The sequence below is a fragment of the Helianthus annuus genome, chromosome 10 (genome assembly GCF_002127325.2).
Source record: "Helianthus annuus cultivar XRQ/B chromosome 10, HanXRQr2.0-SUNRISE, whole genome shotgun sequence".
Taxonomy (NCBI): Eukaryota; Viridiplantae; Streptophyta; class Magnoliopsida; order Asterales; family Asteraceae; genus Helianthus; species Helianthus annuus.
In genome coordinates, this window is record NC_035442.2 from 72089943 (window position 1) to 72115366 (window position 25424).

Consider the following 25424-nt stretch of genomic DNA (forward strand, 5'->3'; position numbering starts at 1 on the left):
TCTAAGAAAGGCGGTGGTGTGAATTGTTGAGCTGTCTGTTGTTGTTGTTGTTGAGAAGAAGAATCTGGTCTTGAATACATCATCGTGTATGCTGAAGGATCAAACTGATTCGTTGTGGAAGGTCCGGTGTTAGAGATGAAAGCTGTTTGACGCTTAGCATGCTGAGAGGCTGGCTTTTCTCCACTAATGCCACCTGCAATCCCAAAACACATCTCTGGATTCTGAGGAGTTATTGTTCTTTTTGCCTTTAGCTTTTCTTCTACATCTTTGTTCTCCAATTTCTGAATTAGCTCATAAACGGTGATTGTGTCCAGAACACCGTTTTCTTTGAGAATCTCAAGATAACCGCTCCATTTTGCTGGTAAGCCATCAGCAAATCTCTTCACCATTTCTTGTGGAGTGGCAGTGACTCTGAAGGCAAACATTTCACTCAACAGATGATGGAATCTTGTAGATAATTCTGCCAAACCCTCGTTCTCCATACACGTGAAACCTTCAAACTCTTTCTTCAGCAGCTCTTGCTTGATCTTCCTCGATTGAGCGTTTCCTTCACACCGTAACGTGAGCATATCCCACAAGCTTTTAGTAGTTGTACAGTAAACGAACTGGTGGTATATGTCTCTGTGAAGAGCCTGTGTGAGAATCATGAATGCTTTCTTTTCTAACTCAAATTTCTTCTTATCATCATCAGACATTGTGCTGTAAGTTTCTGGATTCGATCCTGCAACTTCCAACTCATTTTCAAATGGAGTGAAGAAACACATCCATAGATCTTGACCTTGCCCCTGGACATAAGTTCTCAGCCTTTCTTTCCACCATCCACAATCATTGATGTGATTTAGTTTTGGCGGTTTTGTGCTTGTACCAGTTTCACTGTCGTTCTGCATCATTGCTTGAATGCCGCTGCTTTGATTTGTGACCAATGCCCATTGATTTGCAGTTATCATTGCAGCTTGAGGTGGGGCAATTGCCTGCATCCATGCAGTTTTGTTGAACTCTGGCGCAGATTGCGTGGCTGATGATTGCGTAGCTGATGATTGTGGAGTCAAAGTTGTTGTAGTCCACGCGGATGGATCCCACTGACCGTTTGTTCCCATTTTATAAAAATTAATATATTAAGTGAAAATTGATTTAAAATTTGAAAAATTAATTTTCACAAAATATGTTAAAATGTTGAAGAGAAACAAACAGCCGAAAGATCAAGGATCGAAAGACCTGAAAAACACAACTGAAAAACACAACTGTTAATCTTAAACAAATAAGGATCGAAGGATAAACACTTGTTCGAAAGATAGACACTTGTTCGAAGGAAAGACACTTGTTCGAAGGATCAACAGTGTTCGAAAGATCACTGTTGAATTTCGAACAATGACTTCGAAAGATTCTCCAAGACGAAGGATCCTTATCTTTCGAAATGTAACAGTAGCTCGAACAATATATCTTTCGAAAAGATTCCTTGGCTCGAAAGATAACTCACTGACTTCGAAAGATGTTCGAAAGATGGGTATCTGTCGAACCTCCTTGATCGAAAGATGATCTTTCGACTTCGAAAGATATCTTTCGATGAGATCTGACACAACTGACACAAAGTTGAAAGGTTGGTGAGAAAGGTGATGGGTTGGTGCACAACTTTCGGCAGAAGGTATGTTCAGACCCAACTTTTCACCAACTCAGATTTGACTTATGAAATATTGCCCAAAAAGGAAGCTTCTTTATCCAGAAACCGGTACCGGAGTTAACCGGAATCTTGGCCGGAAATAACCAAACCTTTTAGAACAAGATTTTTAAGTTACCCAAACCTTCCCTTAACATACCCGGTTAGTTTAGAACACGTTTTTAAGGCTAAAAATGCAAAAAACACACTAAAAACGGGTGCTAAACCAAGTGAGTTTTGTCCAAACACTTCCAAAGTCTTGTACAAACCCGGTTTTTAACAAGGAAAAGAGCCACGGCTCTGATACCACTTGTAGGTCCCTCGGAGGTTGAGGTTAAACCTTATCCTTGTTATGTTTAACACTCTAGCAAGTGCGGAATCCAAGCTAGAATGCAAACCGATAGTTTAGATGAAAGCACAAGTTATAAAGAGAAAGAGTAGACACGCAAATATCAAAGTTTTCTCTTGTATTTCAGTGGACACGATTACAGCCCTTGACCAAACTGAAATGCTCTCTACAAGACCTTGGTTCACTCACATGCACTATCAACAACACTTGAAAGACTTCCTGTGAAGTGAAACCAACATGGGATATATATACCCATAACAGATAACATGTGTCGAAGGATCAGAAAGACTGTCGAAGGATCATCTATCGACCACAAACACTCCGAAGGATCCATACACACCTCGAAGGATGATATATCCTTTGAGGTCCATATGTTTCCTTCGAAGGTTATCCTTCGAGGTCATCGAAGGATACAAACCATCCTTCGATGACATCCTTCGAACACAAGTAAACTTACACACTAAGTGTTGACTGTTTGGCCAAGTCAAACCAGGAGGATGGTTGACTTGGTCAAACATACAGTCAAACACATATACAAATCAAACACAAGACGTAAACAAGACTAACAAAAGACATCGTTTATAACATTACAAAATACAGACAAAGTACAGACACAAGTGCACCAACAGCCCCTCGCAACTCTCTTGGACAATTTTTCCACTCGATATGTGTACAATCGATGCTACCGAGCATCCCTGGAAAATGCCATCTAGCCTCATGTGCGGCGTAAATACGTGAGATGTCGTGTCTCGTCGGTTTACGCAAAAACTCTTTACCATACAATTTAATGACCGCGTTGCAAAAAAATTGCAGACCTTCACGTGAAGTTTTGGCCGACATAGCTAGGTATTCATCAAATTGATCGGGAGGGTTACCTGTCGCTAGTTGGCGAATGGCGGACGTGCATTTTATATCAGCGTGAAACTTGGTTTGCCCCTCGCATCGTAACCTTCTTGAAACCATTCTTCGGTTGCTTCGATGTCTCCAACAATCTTTAAACATAATTCTTTTGGTAAACGAAACCGATCTCTAAACGTTTCGGCATTGTAGACCGGATTCTCCACAAAATAATCGTTCATTAACACTTCGTTGGCATGTATACGATCACGATCCACCATCTTCTTCTTTGGGCGGGACGAACTTGTTCGTTATACACCGACACAAAATATTTAAGCGTTTTATTGTCAGAAGACGATTGAGTATCGCTATTGCTGTCCATCGGAAACGTCGAATCCGTAGGAAAATCCATTTGAGAAATATGTAGAATGTGTGATATGTGTTTGTGTTTTGGTGTGGGTGAAATGGTTAAAAATTGTGAAGTATATATAAATGGTTTAAAGGATTTTATTATTATTATTAAACATTACGGTTCAAGAACGGTCAAATAATGCCAACGGTCACAAACTCAACAAAATTCAACGCGTGAACTTTTCCATGGAAACAACTTTTCACGCGTGAAAAGTAATGGTGGCAGCAGTGTTTTGGAGGCCATCACGCGTGATGGAAGCCCATCATGGCTCCACCCCACCTCCCCTTATATCCTAACCCTTTATTTTTCTAGCATGAGTTTAAATCCAATTCCTCTTTTTTAAGATATGGGATATCCCAAATTGGTTATTCCAAATTTATCTTCCTCACATCTCCTCTCTTAATTCATTTCTCCTTGTCCATATCAATTTAAAAAATTAGATTTTCAGTTAATAAAAAAACTGAATAAAAAATCATGGTTGCTTCAAAATTACTATCGCTATCGTCATCAATGTCAATACCCCTTCGTTGTTGCCTCCCAACCACCTCATCAATTCATCGGCCAATTTTCCATGGTTCTTATTTCTTCGAAGGCATCTGGGTTTTGTTCATTTTATCCAATTTTCCCTGGAATTATACTTTTTTCGTTTTAGAGGGTTAGAACTACATATAGTTGCAGTTCATCTTTTCCCATTTTGTTTCGATTTGATCTTGAGTTGTATTTCACTTTTTTTTTTAATCTCAACTTTGATTTCAGAACATCAACATGTTACATGGAAGGAGTTTATTAGAAGTTTAAAAAAAATAAAAAAAAAAATTGAAAACCAACCAAACACGTTCTATGATGAAAAGTTTTCCAATTGTAATTCCATTTTCTTTGAATTCCACAAATCAAACGACCTTAGTGTCAGTCAATATGAGTTAGCCATTCAAAACACATAACATACAGTAAAGTAAAATCTATGTTTCTAAGGTGAAAGTAAACTAATAAAGCTATTAAATTAATCTACTAATAATAATATTTATGTAATAAGAAGTATAGAATACATATTTTTAAAACACTACATAAATGCATAAAGTATAGAAGATTAAATGAAGTACATTCGGAAGGAGCATTGGGGATGCAATGCTGGAGGGGACAGACGGTCCTGAACCGAAAACTGTAGCTCCACTTGAATTTGTGGTATTCAAAACTGAAGAGCTTGTGCTGCAATCAAAATTCAAAATAAATAACGTATATTATTCTAATTTAACCTTTCATCTAAGTTGCACTGATTTCATTTGTTTGACATCTCCTCTAATACTAGAATGTTATATGCGTGTATACGTGTCCTATACAAATGTATACAGTAACATAAAAATGTTCTATACAGACATGCGTGTATACATGTCCTATACAAATGTATAGGGTATGTTTGGCAAAAGTAGCTGATGACTGTTGGTTGGAAGCGGGTGGCTAGAAGGTGGTAGTTATACTTGGTAGCTAGTAGTTGTAGGTTTTTAGATATATTTAGTGCTTGGCAGAGTAACATAAAAATGCTCTATACAAACTTATATCATATAATACTCCCCTCGATTAAAAATTGGAAAGAATCAAATACAACACTTCTTATAGACCTATTAATTGATCACGTAAAATGTAATTTACGTTGACATGTGTCATTTAAGGAGTTAAAGAAAAAAAACCAGTAAAACCTGATTTTGATACTTAGACATAACATATGATAAATAAACTCATACAATTACCATTCCAACTGTCTTTTAGGTTTAAAATAGACAGCTAAGAGCATTCATATCCATTCTGTATTTTTATGTAAGTGAGTTATGCATATTATAAAAAGTGATTATGAGTAGAGTAGAAAAAAAATATTAATGTTCATCTGTATATTTGGGAAAACACTGTTCATTCCTATTAATTTTAAATTTTTTTTAAGTGATTGTGATTGGAGGAAAAAAAAGAGGAAATGATAAATATATAAGAAATATTATTTAATTAAAAAAAAGAGAAAATATAATGAGTTTTAGGATGGAGAAATGAATGTGAATGCTCTAATTAATAGACAAATCAAGCCTCTACAACTCAGTTTTACTAAAATAGATTTATAATAATCACAGTTAATTCTTTATCAAACATTTTTTATAATAGTTTAATTATTGCAATCATATTATTATTATATTATATAATGTTTAAAGAGTAAACTGCCATTTTGGTCTCTGAGGTTTGGTCACTTTTGCCACTTTAGTCCAAAACTCAAACATTTTGCATCTGGGTCCCTGTGATTTCAGTTTTATTGCCATTTTGGTCCAAAAATTAAATTAGGTCATACTTGTCTTATAAAATCTTGCAATTTTGTCATTTTCCTCAGGGGCAAATCAGGTCATATTTGTCTTATAAAATATGGTATTTATTTATAAAAAAGAAATGACCATTTTGCCCCTATGGAAAATGACAAAATAGCAGGATTTTATAAGACAAATATGACCTGATTTCATTTTTGGACCAAAATGGCAATAAAATTGAAACCAGAGGGACCCAGATGCAAAAAAGTTTGAGTTTTGGACTAAAGTGGCAAAAGTGACCAAACCAAAAGGACCAAAATGAGAGTTTACTCATGTTTAAACAATTAAACCTACAAAAGAAGGTTGATGGTTCCACCTTGTTGCCGGGAATTGACATGTATTAGAACCTGCGCAAAAGTTTAGTACATAACAGATAAGTAAAACTGCATAATATAGTCAGGTATATTGGTTGATTTATTCATATATTTAGAAAACTTATTAGAATACTCAGAGTATATTATACCGATGGATTTTATTATTTAATTAAACTGAAAGTTATTGTGGTTTAAAATATGTTAAAAATTAGTTATTTTCTATACTTTTATGAAAATAAGAAAAACAAGATTTAGGTCCATTTGTGCATCGACTTTGTATACACAGCTACGTATAAGGGTCAAATAAAATAACAACAATATTTAGAATCCCAAAAAATATTAATAATGTATGAAGATTGCATTTCCTAAACATAAAATGCTAAAAGATAAACTTATCAGTAATGTAACTAGATTACTAGAGAAATATTCTCATTAACGTATTTAAAAATAAAGACCACTCATTTACTTTTTTAAAATAATATATAGAGTGAATTTCAAGTTTTGTCCTTTATCTTTATATCAAATTTCAGGCGCTGTCATTTATGTTTAAAATTGACGAGTTTTGTCCTTTATGTATCAGATTGTTGCACGGTTTGTCCTTTGGCCCTAACCTAGTTGGTTTTTTCTGTTAAATCAGAACATATGCAATGCACATGAGGGTAGTTTTGTCTTTTTACCCTATTATTTTAAAAAACCATTTAAAAGAAATATATATATAAGATATCATCATCAGCTCATTTCATTTCTTCCCCTCTACCATCACAGCTACCATCTCCTCTTCCACCACCACCACCACCGTAACCACCTTCAAGCACCACCACCGCAACCTCCTTCCACCACTCATCCTCTCTCTGCCTCTCTCTCTCTCTCTACACTACCCCGCCCCCACAGCCGGAGATCCGCCTTCAAGCACCCCCACAGCTGGAGATCCGCCTTCAAGCACCACCGCACCACCCACACAGCACCACCGCACCACCTGTTCACCTTTCGATTTCACGTCTTCCAGTCATCAAGCACCACCGCCTTCCAGTCATCATCTTCCCCAAAATATGAACCCTAATTCGCCCCTTTCGAATTCACGTCAAATTCGAGTTCCATGATCACATTCTATGGATAAAACCTTGGGTCTTTTGATTGGAAACTGAAAACGAGTAGAATGGTGGCTAGCTCACCTCAAATCGGTGCACTAATTATGATGGTTTCTTGCCAGAAAAGCTTGCAACGGCGGCGGTAATGGTAGTTGTTGGGAGCTACGGTGGTGGAAAGTTAGGGATTGTTAGAAATTAAAAAGAGGGTTTTCGTGTACGAATGAAGATGGGGGTTGAAGGTTGACGATGGAGATTCAATTAAGATGCATCTCTCTGCCTTTCGCTTCTAAACGGTATCTTTTGTTTGGATTTGTTGTGTTCTGTTGGTTTGGTGAAGATAGATCCAATATTGACTTTTTTTGTTGTTGAATATTAATGTTAATTCAAAGTATGAAATATGGATGATTCAGTTGGTGATACAACAGGATGTTGTTGCAGGTGACGAGGGCTTTTATTTTTGGGCTTCTCTGATATTGAGAGCAGTGGTTGTTGATGGTGACAATGGTGGTGTGGCGGTGATATTAAGAGTGGTGGTGGAGAGAGGTAGAGAGAGAAGGCCGCGAGATGGAGGAGTAGAGAGAGAAAGGGTTTTGTTTTTTTATATATTCATTTGTTTTATGTTTTATTAGTTTTCTAATTTTTGTTTGTTAGTTTTTTAAATAAATTAGTTAAAAGACTAAACTACCCTTGTGTTATCTGATTTAACAGAAAAAATTAACTGAGTTAAGACTAAAGGACAAACCATGCAACAATCTGATACATAAAGGACAAAACTCGTCAATTTTAAACATAAAGGACATCGCCTGAAATTTGATATAAAGATAAAGGACAAAACTTAAAATTCACTCTAATATATATAAAATAAACAATAATGGCAATTCTCTAATTTTACTCCAAGTTTATTTATTATTATTATTATTATTTTTTTTTTTTGTACTTGAGTTATTTTTTAACATGTTAAACTAACGTTTGGTGTTATTAGTACTTATTACTTGATGCATTTGTTTTAATTTCATTTTGATTAATGATTTAATCATTTTGCTTAACATAATCTCATTATAAGCCAAGCCATAAGGTATTTCTTTTTTATTCCAATCCTAGTTCGGGCTTCGGCCGGTGGGGCCCAAACCTATCAGCCACGCCCTGTATTGTCAAGGTTTTTAAAGTTAGGCCCATGCCCATTGTTCAACTTTGTATAAAGAGTTAAATTATGGTTTGGGTTATTTTGTTGGTTTATTACAAATATTTCATTTTTCGTCTGCGGTTTCAGAAAAGTTTTACCGTTGCCATTTTAGTTCACTGAGTTAACTTCATCCATTTTTTGTTAAAAAGAAGGGCTATTTGGTCATTTTATATGGCCGAATTGTCTTTCTAGTCAACAGAATTACATATAAATGACCGAATTGTCCTTTTCGTTAACAGAAAAATTGGATGAAGTTAACCCAGTGGATTAAACTGGCAACGGTGAAACCTTTTTAAACCCACAGACGAAAAGTGAAACCTTTGGACTAAACTAGCAAAATAACTCAAATCACATGGACTAAAATCGCATTTAACTCGTGTATAAATTATACACGGTTAATTACGTAAATGTCATTAAATAAAAACAATATCTAAAGCCCAAAAAATACGCATGAATTTTGCATTTTCTAAACATAGTGGTGTTGAACAATTTGACTAATTATTAGAAATTTTCTTCTCATCCAAAAGAGAAGTAGTTAATTTCTGATTATCATTCTCATCCAAAATAGAAATAGTTAATTTCTGATTACCATTAACAAATGACTATATACGTATACAAAAACCGAAAAAATATCAAAATAAAAATATATATATAGACTTTATTAAGAGTTAGGATCCTGTAAAAAAGGCCTAAAGTGTGAGAAAAGTAAGAAAGAATCTCAGTCATTAGATATTTTGATCTAATGGTTGAGATTAATAGGAACCAAATTGCAAAATATTTTTGTTAATTTGGACTGAATTGAAATATATAGGGGCAATTGTGTCTTTTTATCTTCATTTTGTAAATCAAATCCCTACAATTTCGTTCTCTCTCTCTCATACGCTCACAATTTCTCTCTCTCTCTTTCTTCTTCCATATTAAACAATTGAAGCAGTGAATTACACAGATCTTCAAAAACAATTTCTATGTTCTGAGTTGAAATAATTTCTCCACGTTTGAATCTTCAAAAACAGTGAGAGATTCGGTTCGAAATTATCACAGATCTATGTTCCGATTGTTTGATTTGTGTTTGAATAGTGTAGAATCTGGAAATATGAAGCAGAAATCGATGTTTTGATCCGATTGATGAAGATCGCAAGGGTTTGACGGAACCCTAGAATGCAGAGAACAAGAACACCGGAACCTATGCAAGCGGAAGATGATGAATCGAGTGCCGAAGCTCTGATACAACAAAAACCGAAGAAATTAGCGAGCCCTAACTTTTCTGAATGGTGTTATTTTCTTTTCATTAATGGTGTTATTTTTCATTTTCTGAATGATGTTATTTTCTTTTCTGAATGGTGTTATTTTCTTTACTGAATTGTGTTATTTTCTTTGCTGAATGGTGTTATTTTCTTCTCTGAATGGTGTTATTTTTTTCATTAATGATGTGCTGAATGGTGTTTTTTTTTTTTTTTTTCTGAACGGTGTTATTTTCTTCTCTGAATGGTGTTATTTTTCTTTTCATTAATGATGTGCTGAATGGTGTTATTTTCTTTTCATTAATGATGCGCTGAATGGTGTTATTTTCTTCTCTGAATGGTGTTATTTTTTGTTTACTGAATAGTGTTATATTATTTATTGAATGGTGTTATTTTTTGTTTACTGAATAGTGTTATATCTTGTACTGAATGGTGTTTTTTGTGTACTGAATGGTGTTATATTTTGTTTACTGAATGATGTTATATTTTTTTTGTAAAAACACCATGAATTGAACTATGAATTTATTTAAAACACCATGTCATGAACATGCTCTAATTATGGACGGTTATAAGTCCTTAAATCAAGGATTTTCTCTCTCCAAATCCTTAAATCAAGGATTACCATGTTTGAATTTGTTAATGCATTTACAATTATACCCTTTTCAATTAATTTAGATCTAATGACTGAGATTCTTTCTTACCTTTCTCACACTATTATTTATTGAATGGTGTTATTTTTTGTTTACTGAATAGTGTTATATCTTGTACTGAATGGTGTTTTTTGTGTACTGAATGGTGTTATATTTTGTTTACTGAATGATGTTATATTTTTTTTGTAAAAACACCATGAATTGAACTATGAATTTATTTAAAACACCATGTCATGAACATGCTCTAATTATGGACGGTTATAAGTCCTTAAATCAAGGATTTTCTCTCTCCAAATCCTTAAATCAAGGATTACCATGTTTGAATTTGTTAATGCATTTACAATTATACCCTTTTCAATTAATTTAGATCTAATGACTGAGATTCTTTCTTACCTTTCTCACACTTTTGGTATTTTTTACATTAACTCCACCCTATAGACTTTTAAAATTCGTAATTTATATATTTATGACAAAATCACCTCAAGAAACATAACTGATCATCGTGTATTTTTTTAACGTCCAACAAAGCCTACCAGTTCTAGGGGAAATCCGTCGCCTAAAAACCCATTGTTGACTTGTTGTAGAATCACTGGCTCGCACATGACATTTTATCACAAACGGGACTCTAATCGGCGATCAATCAAAACATCTAGCTTTGTTAAAATTCTGTCTTTTTCTTCCTTTCTCATTTTTTTATCTTAACTAAAGACATATAATCATTCATCAATGCTATATTTTTTTAACGGCAGACTAAATCACTGGATAAGTATTATGGGATGCTCTCAATCGAGTAAATGCATCCCCTCCTCTATAACAGTCAGAGTTGGATGCATACCTGAGCCACCAGTTTTGAGGAAAACCCGCCTGCCTGAAGGCCCAATGCGGTAAAACCCGGTTTGACTCGATTTCGAACTAGCGACCTCCAAAAAGGCCTAGTTCTAAAGTTCATTGTCACTGCCAATGTTCTTTAAAGTAATGCTCCTCAAGAAGAGAAACAAGGTGTCTAACCAGTATACCAACTTCTCAGAACCTTTTAGCACACGATACTGTTTTCGTTATGTTCATTTGATATATGTCATTCAAAATTATTTATTTATTTTGGTATATTATCTAAATCATACAGGAGAAGTGATCATTAAGTAATTCTTAATTTTTAACAATTGTATAAAAAACAATATTTGTTTATAATTATTTAATACCCCAAAAATTAGAAACTTATTTAACAAGATGATGAAAATCATATCCCACATCCTCCATGCTCTTTTTATGTTGAGAGTAAATTGCCATTTTAGTCCATGAGTTTTTGTCTAAATTGATATTTTAGTCTAAATAGTATTTTTTTTTCTCTCTTCTGGGTCACTGACTTTTCATTTTTCTTGCCATTTGGATCAAATTGCCTAACTTAGTCTAAAAATCAGTTTATAATCAGAGGTATTTTTGGCATTAAATTATTATGAGGTTTATAAAATATGTTGTAAACTACCTCTGGTTATCACTACTCAACAGTTATGCCAAAAATACCTCTAGTTATAACCAGATTTTTAGACTGAGTTAGACAATGTGATTAAAATGACAAGAAAATGGAGAAGTCAGGTAACCAGAGGAGAAAAAAAAACTATTTAGACTAAAATTGCAATTTGGACCAAACCTCAGGAACTAAAATGACAATTTACTCTTTTATTTTAAAAAAGATGCGTGCGTTCTATGCCGAGATAATTATTCTTTCTTATTTTTCTTATATAATAATCAGTTTTAACTGATAATATATTTATACAACATAAATTTGTAATTTGTATGGTCTAAATTAAATAATATAATGAGTAAATTACACTTTGTGTCTTTTAAGTATATCAGGAATTATGAAACGTGTCTTTTAAAAGATTTAATTTCAATTTATATTTAAAATAATTATGTTATGTAACAACGTATATCCTTTTAAGCAAACTAAGTTAATTATTTCAGTTAGGTTAAATTAGCTTAGTGGTAAAATTGGTATTTCACCCTCTCTTGCATTAGATGCCCCTTTAGAAACCATATTGGTTTTTGATTAAATTACACTCACTCGAAAATCATCATCGGAAACAAAACCCCAAACCAGAGTTCAACACCTACCTACAAATTAAGTTATGAACATATCATATATTAACACCCACCTTCAAACAATAACCCACAACCATCCCACAATTCACCAATTAGTGCCGACTACCCCTGCAACCAGAGAATCCAACAACAAAAAAAAACCACCAAGGGATCTGGCAACAACTATCTGCCTAAGCCCACCATCATGCGGTCGCAACCACCACCAGCCTTCATCTTTGTCGCACCCATGTACTCTAAAACCCTAGCCCCACCTTCCACCGTTACCAACACCTTCCCCCCTCTGCACCAATTACACAACTTACACCATCCCCACTCTACTGCACAACACCTAACCACTACCTCCGATGTCACATAACGTTGGCCACAAATCCTCTGCAACCACCACTTCATGACATCTCTACCATTTTTCCATTTCCACCACCAAATAACCTACCTGAGAACCCTTAAACTTGCAACTTCCACCACAAACTCAAACTCCCAACCTAATCCGCCCTCTGCTCCCACCTGATTCAACCACCACCTCAGTCGCTATCAACGAAAACCAACCTTGTTACGTTGCCACCGAATGCCACTAGTCACCATCACTCATTCACCATTCACCCTCTCCATTTGAAATCAACCCCACTGACTACCATTGCTCATCCACAACATGAACCACCTTAGGCGACCACCGATTTTACTCCTACTCACACACTCCCACTTCGATCTCCAATTCAGATACACGACAGAGGAGAAAGTTATGGTGGCGTTGCTAGTGGTTGTTATTGTTGGATCCATATTGATTGAGGGTTTATTGGGGTGCAATGGTGGTGGTGGGAGGCGATGGTGGTGGTGGTGGTGGAAGTAGGTGGTGGTGGTGATAGGGAGAGAGGGGGTTTGTGTTGAGTGTGGAATATAAAAGGGAATCTGATGCAATGAAGTGTGCAATACCAGTTTTGCCCCTGAGCTAATTTAACCTAACTAACATAATTAACTCAGTTTGTTTAAAAGGATATAAACTATTACATAACATAGTGACTTTGGACATAAACTGAAATTAAATCTTTTAAAGAGCACGTTTCATAATTCATGCTATACTTAAAGGACACAAAGTGTAATTTACTCTAATATAATTATATGAAGTAATATTTCTTAAAAGATGTGCCTAACTAGATATAGTATAATATTTTTTTTTAACGGCATATATAGTATAATATTATATCACAACAAAGATTTGGAAAAACAAAATTATTATTCCACTTTTTTAACATGTAAAATTCAACTTTTTTAAGGTTTGAGTTGACATGATATCTAAGGTCTCGATCTAACGTTATAAAGATCTAAAATGATTCCACCTTGGAGCCATTGCTTTTGAAGTAAAGTTGAGCCTATTCAGCCACTCTTAGCTCGGCAAAGCCGTGTGTTGCGGCCATTTTGGTCTGAGACTATCACCACTTTCTATAGCTGTGACTCAATATCTTTTGAATCTCACATTCAAGGTTTTAGACTTTTGTCTTTTTCATGCCTCTTTTTTGGTTCCAAAAACTTAAAAGAACCGGCAAAAAATATTGGTGAGTTTACTTTAACCCTACTACTTTAGTCCTTAAACTTAATATATGTTTTAATGGAACTTGACTTGTTCATTTTAAAGCACATAACTACGAGAAGTGTATAAGCAGGTGCACGTAGTATGTTGAACATAATCACAAGTAGTGAGACATAAATTAACGGGCGGTAAAAATATCGTTTTATATTTCATATTTCCTGTTTTTATACAGTTGCTACCGTCCTCTTTTGAACGGGCGGAAAAATACCGTTTTATATTTCATATTTCCTGTTTTGATACCGTTGCTACCGTCCTCTTTTGAAATTTTATACAAGTTCTTATCTTTTTCATGCATCTTTTTTTTTTTTTTTTTTTTTTTGTTATAAAACTTAAAAGAACTAGCTAACATATTGGTCATTATACTTTAACCTTAAACTTAATATATATGTTAGCTAATAGCTAGTGGGGCTCAACACAAAAACATATTATAGTAAAGAACTGTAAGAACTATGTAAGCACATGTACATAGTATATCGAAGCAAGTGTTGGGAAAAGAAATATAGGAGGAGATTAAAAAACTGTCTTATGTATATTACGTACACATTGTTTATGCAATTCTCACAGTTCTCTACTTACATACATGTATAGAAGAACACCAAGAGTGAAAGAAAGGTTACTAACTTGGATCTGTGCTGGTTGTAATCGCGGTGCCACCAAAATTACAGCTACTAGGAATCGGATTCTTTTGATAATAATCGTTGAAAGCATAAGAAGCATGGTGGCGCAGGGTGTCCGGATTATAACATGCACCACCTTGTTGAATCGCGGAGCAGTCTGCGCCACCATGACCGCACGCGTAGTCCAAAGCATCCTGCAATGCAGTTTGTGAAGCAGATTGGCTTGCAACACACCAACTTCTACCACCAGAAGATGAAGATGATGGTATTGGGGATGTTGTGGTTTTGGGTTGGATAGTAGGGTTCGTGTTCGCCGGAGTTATCGTAGGAACAGTTGTTATAGGTGTGGTTACAACCATCTGTTTGTCGGAAATGGTTCCGGCTAGTGCGAGGGTGAGGAGTTGAATGAAAAAGAGGGAAAGAGGGAGCATTTTTTGTGGTGTTTTGTAGGTGGTGATTAATGAATGATTGATGGTTGGTTGGTTTGTTTGATCAGTTGGTGTGCAATGTGGAAAAAGAGCAAAGCATCATGATTAGTTCATGAAGAATGTGAGGTGTAAAAGGAAAGTAATGGAGGCATGGGAGAAAAGAGAATGATGTGGATGAAGGAGAAAGAAAGTGAAAGTCGTGTGGGTTATATAGTCAATATTAATCATGATTATTAATCCACTTTGGTTAATTGTTTAATTAAAAGATTCATATCTTATTAAAAAGTATAAGTTTGAGCTTATGTATAAAGTAGCTAACATCCAACACCTAATTTATATTTAACATGATCAAACAGTTATATAAAATTGTCAGAAATTTCAAACATGCATACATAGATCACATATTCAAAACATACATGGCGATAACACACTATATTTTTGGGTTATTGGATTTTATCACCACCATTATTCGCTATTGGTCGCTGCTACCTCCAACTGGCACTTTGACTTCCGCCACCCCCAATTTAACACATTGTGTATTCTGTCACACCATCGTTAACCAAACACTACCTCAGCTAGTTTTTTTTATCCGGCGTGGCCAATATACGTGTATATGGATTTTTTTATATATAAAGGAAAAACCTTTTCTATCTCTCTAGCTCTCCTTCTCTCTCTACCTCTCTCCAGCCACCACCACACCTCCACCACCGCATCACACCCACTACAAGAAAAAGAACCAATAGCAGCGACACTATTAGCGGCGACATCTAATATGTCGCCGCTATTGGCCTTATCCGCACCCGGTATCCCAAGTGAAACCTAGCCACACGTTTCTTATCCTCATCCAACGGTTGGGCTTTGTCCAGGTTAATAGCGGCGACACTATATATCAATAGCGGCGACAGGTTGTCACCCCTATTGGTCCGTCGAATAAACAAACAAAACATCGCCATTTCTTCCCTCCTTCCACTTTCCCCAAAACCTTTCATCTTCTCTCATGGGTTCTTCTCCAAATCGGTTATATCTCTTCATTTTTACCAATTTCTACTTCAAATCGGTTAGTATATGTTGAATTTTTTGTTTATTTTGTTATATTTGTTGTTAATTTCTTGATTCTTGGTCTATGTTTATGTGTATGCTAGAGAATTTCTCCACCGGCACCACCTCGTCTCCACGGCCACCACCTTATCTCCACCGTCACCACCTCTTCTCCTCCTTCAAAATAAGGTTAGTGTATGTTTATTTTTGTTCAAAGATGTGAATGTTGGTAAATGTATGTTAGCTTGGTGAAAATGCTTAGGCTGAAAATGTGGGAAGATAGAGACAGAATCACAACCAGAAGAAGCAAGAAAGTTGTTGGTTTTATTTTGTGTAGGGCTAGAACTACGAGATTCTTGAAAGAATATGATATGACTTTGTTAACCATATTTTCTTTACTTAAAATTTCTCATTTTTATTACCTTCTACAGTTTACTAGTGAATTAGCTCAGTCGAGTTCTTCTTTGTTGTCTGACAAGGTTCATAGTGAAGAGTAATAGTGTGAGTAGATATGTCTATCGTTTCCGTCAATTACGTATCGTAGCTTAATCAGATGAGACAAGACTGGTGTTGAACATAAAAAATATAAAGTTCATGTATGTAGAAGGTGATTCGTACAAAGGGAGAATCAGGCCGGTTCGTACGAAGGGAGTCGGTTCGTACAAACCGAGCCCATTCGTAGATTCTTTGTGCGAAGCCACTATGCCTATATATAGAAGTGTAGGGTCTTGTTTATTGGTGACTTTAAGCAATATAGAGGTGAAGCTCTGCTCGTTTGATTTCGTGGTTGTAAACTATTATATCAATAATAAAAATCAGTATTAATTTCATCTTTGTGTTCAATCTACACACGTACTTGGATTCCGCACAAGCTACGTGTTCTACGCATTCAGTGGTTAAGGAATCGATCCTCGGAGCGAATCCACAAGTGGATCAGAGCGGGTGATTGTTTGCACGGATTGAAGACACAAAGATTCAAGTATCTTCATCAGATCCAGAGCTGAATTCATCATCTTCTACACACATCTTCTTCTATTCAACTTCTACTCATTGTTTTTGAACTTTAAACTCAGATTTACAAAGATTCCATGGTTAAAATTGGCTAATTTTTGGATATGTTGTGTGAATCAATCCTACAAAGTTTCTGATCAAAATTCTAACAAAATCATCATCAAATCAATTAAATATATGGCTGTTTGTTACGAAACTGAATTAGTACGAACCCAGTGAAGTGCCTTCGTATGAACCCAGATTGTCGCTTCGTATGAACCGGGGTTATTTGTTTTCAGTGTCCATTCTTACAAACTCAGTAGTAGCTTTGTACGAACCCAGTAGTAGCTTCGTACGAATCTGGGTGTAATAATCAATCTGTTTTCAGTACATTCGTACGAATCCACCATTCTACGTTCGTACGAACTGAGATATTGTATTTTTTTTAATTTTCGTTTGATTGTGTATTTGCAGGTTATTCAAATTCTCAAGATCATGACTGAAGAATTCTACAACACATTTTACAATGCATTCACAAACGAAGAAACACCTGTAACAAAAACTGCTTAAGTGTTATTTCTGAGAGTTTGAACTATGATAATGTTTACGGGAATCATCAAAAGCCACCAAAACTAATGAATATAGAAGATTATCATTGGTGGAGCACTAGATTTGAAAATTGGGTGAAGGCTTACGCTTATGATAGTTGGGTTATGTTAACTTTTGGATATGAAAAATCGATAAACGATAAAAATGAACTACTTCACATTAAACAATTTTCAGATAATGATAAAAAGGATCACTCTAATGAGCTAAGAATGGTAACACTGGTACAACAATCTGTTAGAGAGGATATTCTTTTCTTGCTTCAACATGGTGAAACGTCCAAGTCAATGTGGGAAGCACTAAAAGTTAAAGCCGAAGGTGGAAAAGATATCAAGAAGAACAACATTTCTTTGCTGAAAAAGGAGTTTGATCTGTTCGGATGCATGAAAGGATAAACTGTCCGACAAATGATAGAAAGATTTTGTCATTTGAAAATCGAGCTTGAGAGGTTTGGAATTAAAAAGGACAGAGAAGAGATTATCGACAAACTGATTGAGGCATTACCACATGTTGATGATTGGAAAACGTTTGTGATGGTTTTGAAAAATGATGCCAAGTTTGATGAAATGACTTTGGATGGTTTGATTAAAAAACCTGAAGGTCATGATCTAGAGTTACAGAAACAAAACAAAATGACCAGTTCAAGTTATCAGCAGAATGTTGATTTGTATTATCGGAGAAGTATGCTGATGAACAATCAGGCGCCAAAGATCAGTACGACATTTAGTGCTGAAAATATTAGTGATTCATCAAAGAGCAAATCTCCGAACTATGATTCTGGATATCATTCATTCATCTTCTGCATCTTTCAAATCCAATCCAAATCAGAATTGGAAAGATTCTCCAAACTTGAATACTGATTTAGCTAGGCAGCATGTGAGTTTCTTGGCTTCCATTCTAGAGTCTTATGAAAGCTTGGTTGCAGGAAAGATTGGCAATCCAAATATGACAAAAGAGGATTACGATCAGGTAGAATCGGAAGAGGTGGAGCTCATGGATATTAGGTGGTGTATGGCTAGCGTAATCAGGAGGACTCAACGTTTTATGGAGATCACTGGGAGAAAATGTCACACCCCAACTGATGGCGGAATCATCGGGGCGCGACACTAGGCAAACCAGATTGCTCAAGAGAATCCATAACAACTATTCATTACCAATATTTTTAAAGGTTCATCTTCCCATACTAACGAACAAATATCCAACAAATAATTATTACAGATAACGAGTTTCTCTTAAACAAATCATGATCCGACAACCTAGATTTCTATTAGTGGAGTTTCTAGACTGCCTATCTCGATTTCCAGCATAACATCCAAATCAACATGTCACATATGTTAAAATAAATTCAATACATAAAATGTAAAGGTGAGTACACAAGTTTGAATAACATATAGTATGAAAAGTGTTTACGCATAACCAGCATGTAACACGTAACACGTAACGGGCGAAGCATTTAACTATCAAACAATGATTACAACTTAACCACGAGACTGCGTTGTAGAGTTTGTATGACACATGTTCAGCGAACACGTGAAGTAAAGTGATGTGATCCCTAGCAACCCCTGTCCACGACAGGTGCTGAGTCCAAACTATAGTACTATTGTTGCTAGAGGCGGTATAGTGTAACACTGTATAAGCATAGTACAAGCATTCATAGATCACGAATAGCATGCGGGAACGGTTAGCGTTTAAAGTGTTTGCGTTGTGTGTTGTGTTTTAATATAGAACGTATGTAACATCCAAAAGTGCGATAAATGAAAATGGGTTTGAGTATACTCACAGTGTGTGTTTAACGAGTAATCACAAGCCAGATTGGGTAGAAGGGGGCGGGTTGAGTTAGCCTGAGCATGGAAATAGTAGCATAAGTCATTGAACATAGTGTAAACAGCGTGTCGAGCGGGTTAAGTGTTCGACGGGTGATCCGAACGAATGGGTATAATCCATCCAAGCGGATGGTCATCCGGACGGATGATCATCCGAGCGGATGGCCATTCGGACGGATGGCTATTCGAATGAGATGTGTTTGTTTGTAAACTTGTTAAAGTTCGAAGTTTCGTCAAAAATGTTTAAGACAATGGAAATTATAAAGGCCAGGTCATCCAGTAGGATGGTCATCCGGACGGATGGCCATTCGAACGAGATGATCTGTAGTTGGAGTTTTTGGTAAAATTTTCTAAGTACAAGGTTTTGAGTTAACGGAGACGGCGGGACAACGTGCCAAACAACGGAAACATACCAAATCCAGTTCATTTGGTCGGATGGGTACCACCCCTTCGGACAGACGATTGTTCTTGGTGGAATTTCATGTTTGACCCGTTAATCGGTCCATCTCTCCGGTGGAAATCCGTTTTCAAGCTGGCTCTCGACTAAGGAACGAGTCGAGAGTCTGATTTAGTCCAGATTCCATCGATTTTTTAGTAGAAAAGTGAAGAAAAGTCGAAAATAGATGAAAAAGTGTTGAATCTTGTTGTTTTAAGTTTAAAAGTGTGAAATCCATTAGATCCAGAACCATCTTCGATCAAATGGTGTTCCACAACAGTTTGCCTAAGCAAAACGGGTGGAAACCACCTTCAAGAGGTCTAAATCAGTGATTTCAGGGAAAAAGTTAGTGTTTGTGTGTGATTTTGATGAAGAGATGATGTAGAAGTGATTAGAGATGAAGATTGTACAAGATTTGAGATGAAAAGCTTACAAAATGGCATTGATTCGTGATTGAGAGCGACTGAGAGTGTGTGAGCGGATGAGAGTGTCAAATCAGAGAATGGAGGTGTACGGGTAGTATTTATAGTGGAGGTGCGAGGGTTTAAGTCGGTTACGAGAAAGGCGGTGTTGGATGGCTCGTCCGGTCGAATGGCCATCCGGTCGGATGGTCATCCGAGCGGATGTCCATTCGGACAGCCTCGTTTGAGCGTATTGGTTTTCCAACTATGTTTCGTTTGTTAAGCATTGCGTTGTGTTTAATCAAGTTGCGAGTAAGCGTTTGAGCGTATAAGCATTGCGTTGATAACCACATAACATTTACACAAATAACACACATAACATAAGTAAATCCGCGTTTTGAGTTTGCGTTCAGTTTGCATTGCGATAGCATTTAGTCTAGATAAGCGATGTAAAATGCGATAAAATGCGTTTAAGTAGCAAGCGTTATAAGTAGCGTTTAAATGCGATAACTGCGATTTGAATAAGCGTTGTAATATGCGTTGTAGTAATGCGTTAAAATGCATAAAAATATAGTTTTAAAATGTAGATTAAATCCATGGCATTAATCGAATCCCAAGAGTACAAGCGTTTACGGATGAAATGACGGTGACAAGTAACGATCCAAAAAGTCGGGTTGTTACAAAAAATATCTTGAAGGTCCTGATATAAAGCTGGGTTTTGACAAAGCTACGGTCACTTGTTTCAAGTACAAACAAAAGGGACACTTCAAAAGAGAGTGCACCAATCAGCAAGCTGATGATAGTGTGAATCCATTTCATGAAGACGATTACAAGAAAGCTATCTATCATCGCATAAATGGGCAGCTGTCAAGAGCAAATCAAAAGCAAATCGATGAAGGTTCATCCCAAAGAAAGAAAACAGGAAAAATTACAAGTTTTGTCCTTTATCTTTATAGTACTTTACAGGCGGTGTCCTTTTTCTCAAATGTTGACAGGCGGTGTCCTTTAGCAGGTATTTTGTTACAAGTTTTGTCCTTTCCACCCAACCTGGTTAAAAAAACTCAGAATGAAAAAGTTTTTGTTAAAAATGACAAAGATTTTCCAAAGTTGAACAATTCTTATTGTGTCACAATAACCAAGGTCAAACAGGCCTGGGTTGTATTATTCAAATGATTGAATTGTTTGAATGTGCATGTGCTCCTGAAGACGAATGAATGTCAACAAGAGGAGAAACGGAGCAGCCTAGCACAGGAGGCAGGAAATCCCTGAGATTGAAAAACATGGAGTGTTTGTTTGTTTTTATATATAAATGAACCATAAATCAAAAACCCTAAAAATAGAAAAAGATAAATAAATATGGTTTTATTTTTGTAAAAAATTGGAAAAAAATGAAAAAATACGTTTGTTTTTAAATTTGTTAAAAATTCAAAATTTTGAAAAAATTGTTGAATGATTATGCCGAAATCCTAACGGCTGAACAGACATGATTTTTTCACAAGTGATTAAATGGTTTTAACATTGTTAAAAATCAATGTGTTGTAAATCATGGGGGTACTTTATGCAAAACAAAGTACGTAATGTAGACAATGGATGGCGAGACAAAGCTATCTGCATCGGGTTGTCAAATTTTCTTAAATGTCTTGAATTTTAGGGGGAGTAAGAATTTTGAAAATACAAAAACATTTGAAAAGTTGAAAAAGGCAAAAACATGATAGAATTCAAAATGAGTTTTTGTGTAAAAAGAGGAAATGATAGTATATCAGTAGACAGTCACAGTACGCTAAAGAAATGAATAGTCAAATATGATAAACGGCCTCACTGATGATATGTTAATAGGTTTTTACACATTTAGTAAATTGATTTCGAGATATAAACCTAAATATCAATAACTTACTTATCTCGTGGGGAACATCTCTTGGATATATGGATAACCTCTGAAATCTCGTTTGAGAGGTTGCCTGATTCTGAGATACTAGGTCTTTATAATGTTTGATATCTAGGGACTAGGGTATTATACCTGGTCTTTTGATTTTGCGTCAGCAATGGCCTAGTCCTTGTATAATACTTTGCGTGCTTTAAAAATCTTTCCCTCTGCATAAAAATTGAAAAATATCGAAAGATATAAATCAAGTGCTGTTGTAAAGAAGATCCCTAAGTGGGACACACCTCAAGTCGAGCCTTCATCTCTTTGACTGAACGATAGTTCATACCTGAGCTCTCAAGGCCTCGCACTAACCCAAAGTACAGATATCAACTTAGTATATTCACCTGAAAGACTGAATCTAGGGAATCTTGATACGGGAGTATATTCTGAGGTTGTAAGGTCCGCTTTTCTTTAATGTTAGATTACTCACAAAAGAATGATTTTTTCGGACAACCAAGTATCTACTTGACACATAATAAAAATTTTTACAAAAATTGGGCATGACCCGTTCGTAATACGGACATGACCCTTGTTTTTGACATATTAAATAACATTCACATACGACCCTTTTGACATTAAAATATCCCCAACAAAAACAACAAGTTTTCAAATCTAAACTTTTAACAAGGTTTGACAAAGTAACAAGACATAGACCCAAAAGCGTGCATATGAACTTGCGGAAGCGCTTGATATAATAAGGCTTGAACATGTGCTCGCTCCGTATCTCCAAGTCGCCTATAGCGGAGTCTTACCTACATTAACAATCAAAGTTTTAAAAAAATTAGTGATCACCCTAGTTAAATCATAATCCTTTCGTCTTAGCTTTATCCATACCAAAAATCAATCTTACTTTTACGCATTCGACTACCCAAATAGTTGGGTTAAGCATAAACACCCTCATTGAGAGTTAAGCATACACATTCGACCCATTTAATTGGGTTAGCATAAACACTCTCGTTGAGAGTTAAGCATACATGTTTGACCCGTTTAATTGGGTTTAGCATAAAACACTCTCGTTGAGAGTTAAGCATATACATTACTCTTCGTTCTATCCGCATAACGAAGTTTAGCTTTCACCTTCAATATAGCATTCAAAACTACCCGTTAAAACGGATAGCGTTCATCTTTACTTGACCCGATTTCATTTCAATCGGTCAACATATGGTGCTTAACACAACTTTTGTCAACATAACCAAATCCACAAAGGATTTGTCGCTTACTTGCTACTTGTCACATTTGTCATACAAAGATAGTTCTACATCAAATTATATATAAAAGAGAAAGTGTAACAAGGATTTGTATGCAACGAATCATACCTCGATCCTGTGCCCCTTCCGATTTCTTAGCACTCGAGCCCTCTTCCTTCACGCCTATATCAACATAATCATTCGTTCATTTAGTATCCCAACTTTGTTCCATTAACTTCCAAATTACACATAATGGTTCTTTCAAGCATTTCATCGAACACATGGCGGGTTTCGTTTTTGGGACTTTTACCTATCTTGCTAAAACATGTTTTTAAACTAGTTTTCCATAATCATCCTACAATAATCAATCAAGCTTCGTTCCATATCAATTTATCTAATGTTTATACATCATGGGCAAGGTTATTCATCAACAATTCACACACATATAAATACTTGATCATTCTATCCCTAACAACTTCTCATAAATTGGGTCTTGACTATTTAACCAACGAAATTTGCTAGTAATCAGGTATCATTCTAATCTTACATCATAATCTTAACTATATTTCATAAATTTCATGTCATGCATTCAAGATTAGATCAAAACCCACTTCCTACAATTTATTAAATCATGAAATTGAACTTACCCCTTTCAATAAACAAGATAGGAGCTTGAGATTTCCTGATTATGCTTTCAATTTCTTTGAATTTCTTTAGTTAATCTTGTGAATTGGATTGAGCTAGGGTTTTCCCCCCTTTGGCCCCATGTTGATCGAACAGGACTCCCACACACGTACTGTGTGTGGGGTTTTTTTTTTTTTTTTTGTTAATTGTCATTTTATCATTCTCATTTTTAGATAGTTAAAGCTTTAGTCCCTCTATTTTCATCATAATTTAATTTAAGCATCACCTTTTAATTATTACATTTAACTTATGCATAATAAATATTTTTGAGGTGTTACAAGTCTACCCCCCTTAGAAGAGGTTTCGTCCCCGAAACCTGAACACATAACCCATTTAAACGCGTACCTACCAAAAAGAAACGGATAGTGCTTCCTCATTTCACCTTCTGCTTCCCATGTGAGATCTGAACCCTTTCGGTGCTGCCATTGTACCAACACTTGTCTAACAGCTTTGTTGCGGAGATTCTTCACCTTGAAATCCTTAATGGCTATGGGCCTTTCGACATAATTCAACCCTTCGTCCAACTCGATATCATCAAGAGGTACTAGTGCTGTCTCATCCGCAAGACACTTTCTCAATTGCGACACGTGGAAGGTATTGTGAATCCCGTCTAGAGCAGGCGGTAATTCTAATCGATATGCAACCCTTCCAACCCGAGCTAAGATTTTAAACGGTCCGATGTAACGAGGACCTAACTTACCCCGTTTGCGAAAACGGATTATACCCTTCCATGGGGACACTTTCAGTAAGACAAAATCTCCGATTTGGAATTCAATAGGACGCCTTCTCTTGTCTGCATAAGCTTTTTGCCAATCTTGGGCTGCTTTCAACTTCGTTCTAACCATTTCAATCTTTTCATTCGTCACCGCTATTAAGTCACTTGGTGCAAGCTCTCTTTGTCCCACTTCGCCCCAACATACGGGAGTCCTACATTTTCTCCCGTATAGTAGTTCGTAAGGTGCCATTTGAATGCCACTATGGTAATTGTTATTATAAGAAAATTCGACCAGTGGCAATTGGTCGTCCCAACTTCCCCCAAAATCTACGACACACGCCCTCAGCATATCAACAAGTGTTTGAATGGTTCTTTCTGACTGGCCATCAGTTTGAGGGTGGTAGGCTGTACTTATATGCAATTTCGTACCCACACTCTCGTGAAACTTTTGCCAGTAACGAGAAGTAAATCTAGTGTCCCGATCCGAGACAATCGACACAGGCACTCCGTGACGGGATATGATCTCGTTCATATAAATTTCTGCCATCTTCTCGGAAGAGTAAGCTTCTTTGATGGGTAGAAAGTGAGCGCTTTTTGTAAGTCGGTCTACGATTACCCATATTGTATCGTGCCCTTTCTTTGTTTTAGGAAGCTTGGTTATCAAATCCATCGTTAGTTCCTCCCACTTCCATACCGGTATCTCCAAAGGTTGTAATTTCCCGTACGGCTTTTGATGTTCTGCTTTCACTTGGGAGCATGTTAAGCATTTCGCGACGTATTTAACTATGTCACGCTTCATGCCCGGCCACCAATAATTGGCTTT

The 25424-nt window shown here is 36.0% G+C and overlaps 1 protein-coding gene and 1 long non-coding RNA gene across 3 annotated transcripts; both read right to left on the reverse strand.

Annotated features, from left to right (window-relative positions):
- Positions 1 to 4225: 4225 nt before the first annotated feature.
- On the reverse strand, positions 4226 to 14958 carry LOC110884906 (major pollen allergen Ole e 10). Of its 2 annotated transcripts, XM_022132608.2 has the most exons (3): positions 14374 to 14958; positions 5908 to 5938; positions 4226 to 4458 (listed from the first exon to the last, which is right to left on the reverse strand). In XM_022132608.2, exons 1-3 carry the CDS (start codon positions 14798 to 14800, stop codon positions 4305 to 4307), a joined length of 612 nt encoding a protein of 203 aa, XP_021988300.1. In that variant the 5' UTR covers positions 14801 to 14958; the 3' UTR covers positions 4226 to 4304. The 2 variants fall into 2 exon arrangements, with proteins under 2 accessions (XP_021988300.1, XP_021988301.1); XM_022132609.2 differs by lacking the exon at positions 5908 to 5938 and having other exon boundaries at positions 4232 to 4458.
- A 7605-nt stretch (positions 14959 to 22563) lies between these two features.
- Positions 22564 to 23983, reverse strand: LOC110881646. The gene is made up of 3 exons (XR_002559835.2): positions 23850 to 23983; positions 23332 to 23385; positions 22564 to 22767 (listed from the first exon to the last, which is right to left on the reverse strand). It is a non-coding gene; the product is annotated as an uncharacterized LOC110881646 (long non-coding RNA).
- Positions 23984 to 25424: the final 1441 nt, after the last annotated feature.

Excerpts from the sequence above, each read along its gene's own strand:
- LOC110884906 (XM_022132608.2), bottom strand. The coding sequence starts at position 14,800 with ATGCTCCCTCTTTCCCTCTTTTTCATTCAACTCCTCACCCTCGCACTA. Across the intron at positions 5,939-14,373 it reads TACAACCAGCACAGATCCAA|GTTCTAATACATGTCAATTC; the intron begins GTTAGTAACCTT and ends ACTTTTGCGCAG. Across the intron at positions 4,459-5,907 it reads TGTCAATTCCCGGCAACAAG|CACAAGCTCTTCAGTTTTGA; the intron begins GTGGAACCATCA and ends TTTTGATTGCAG.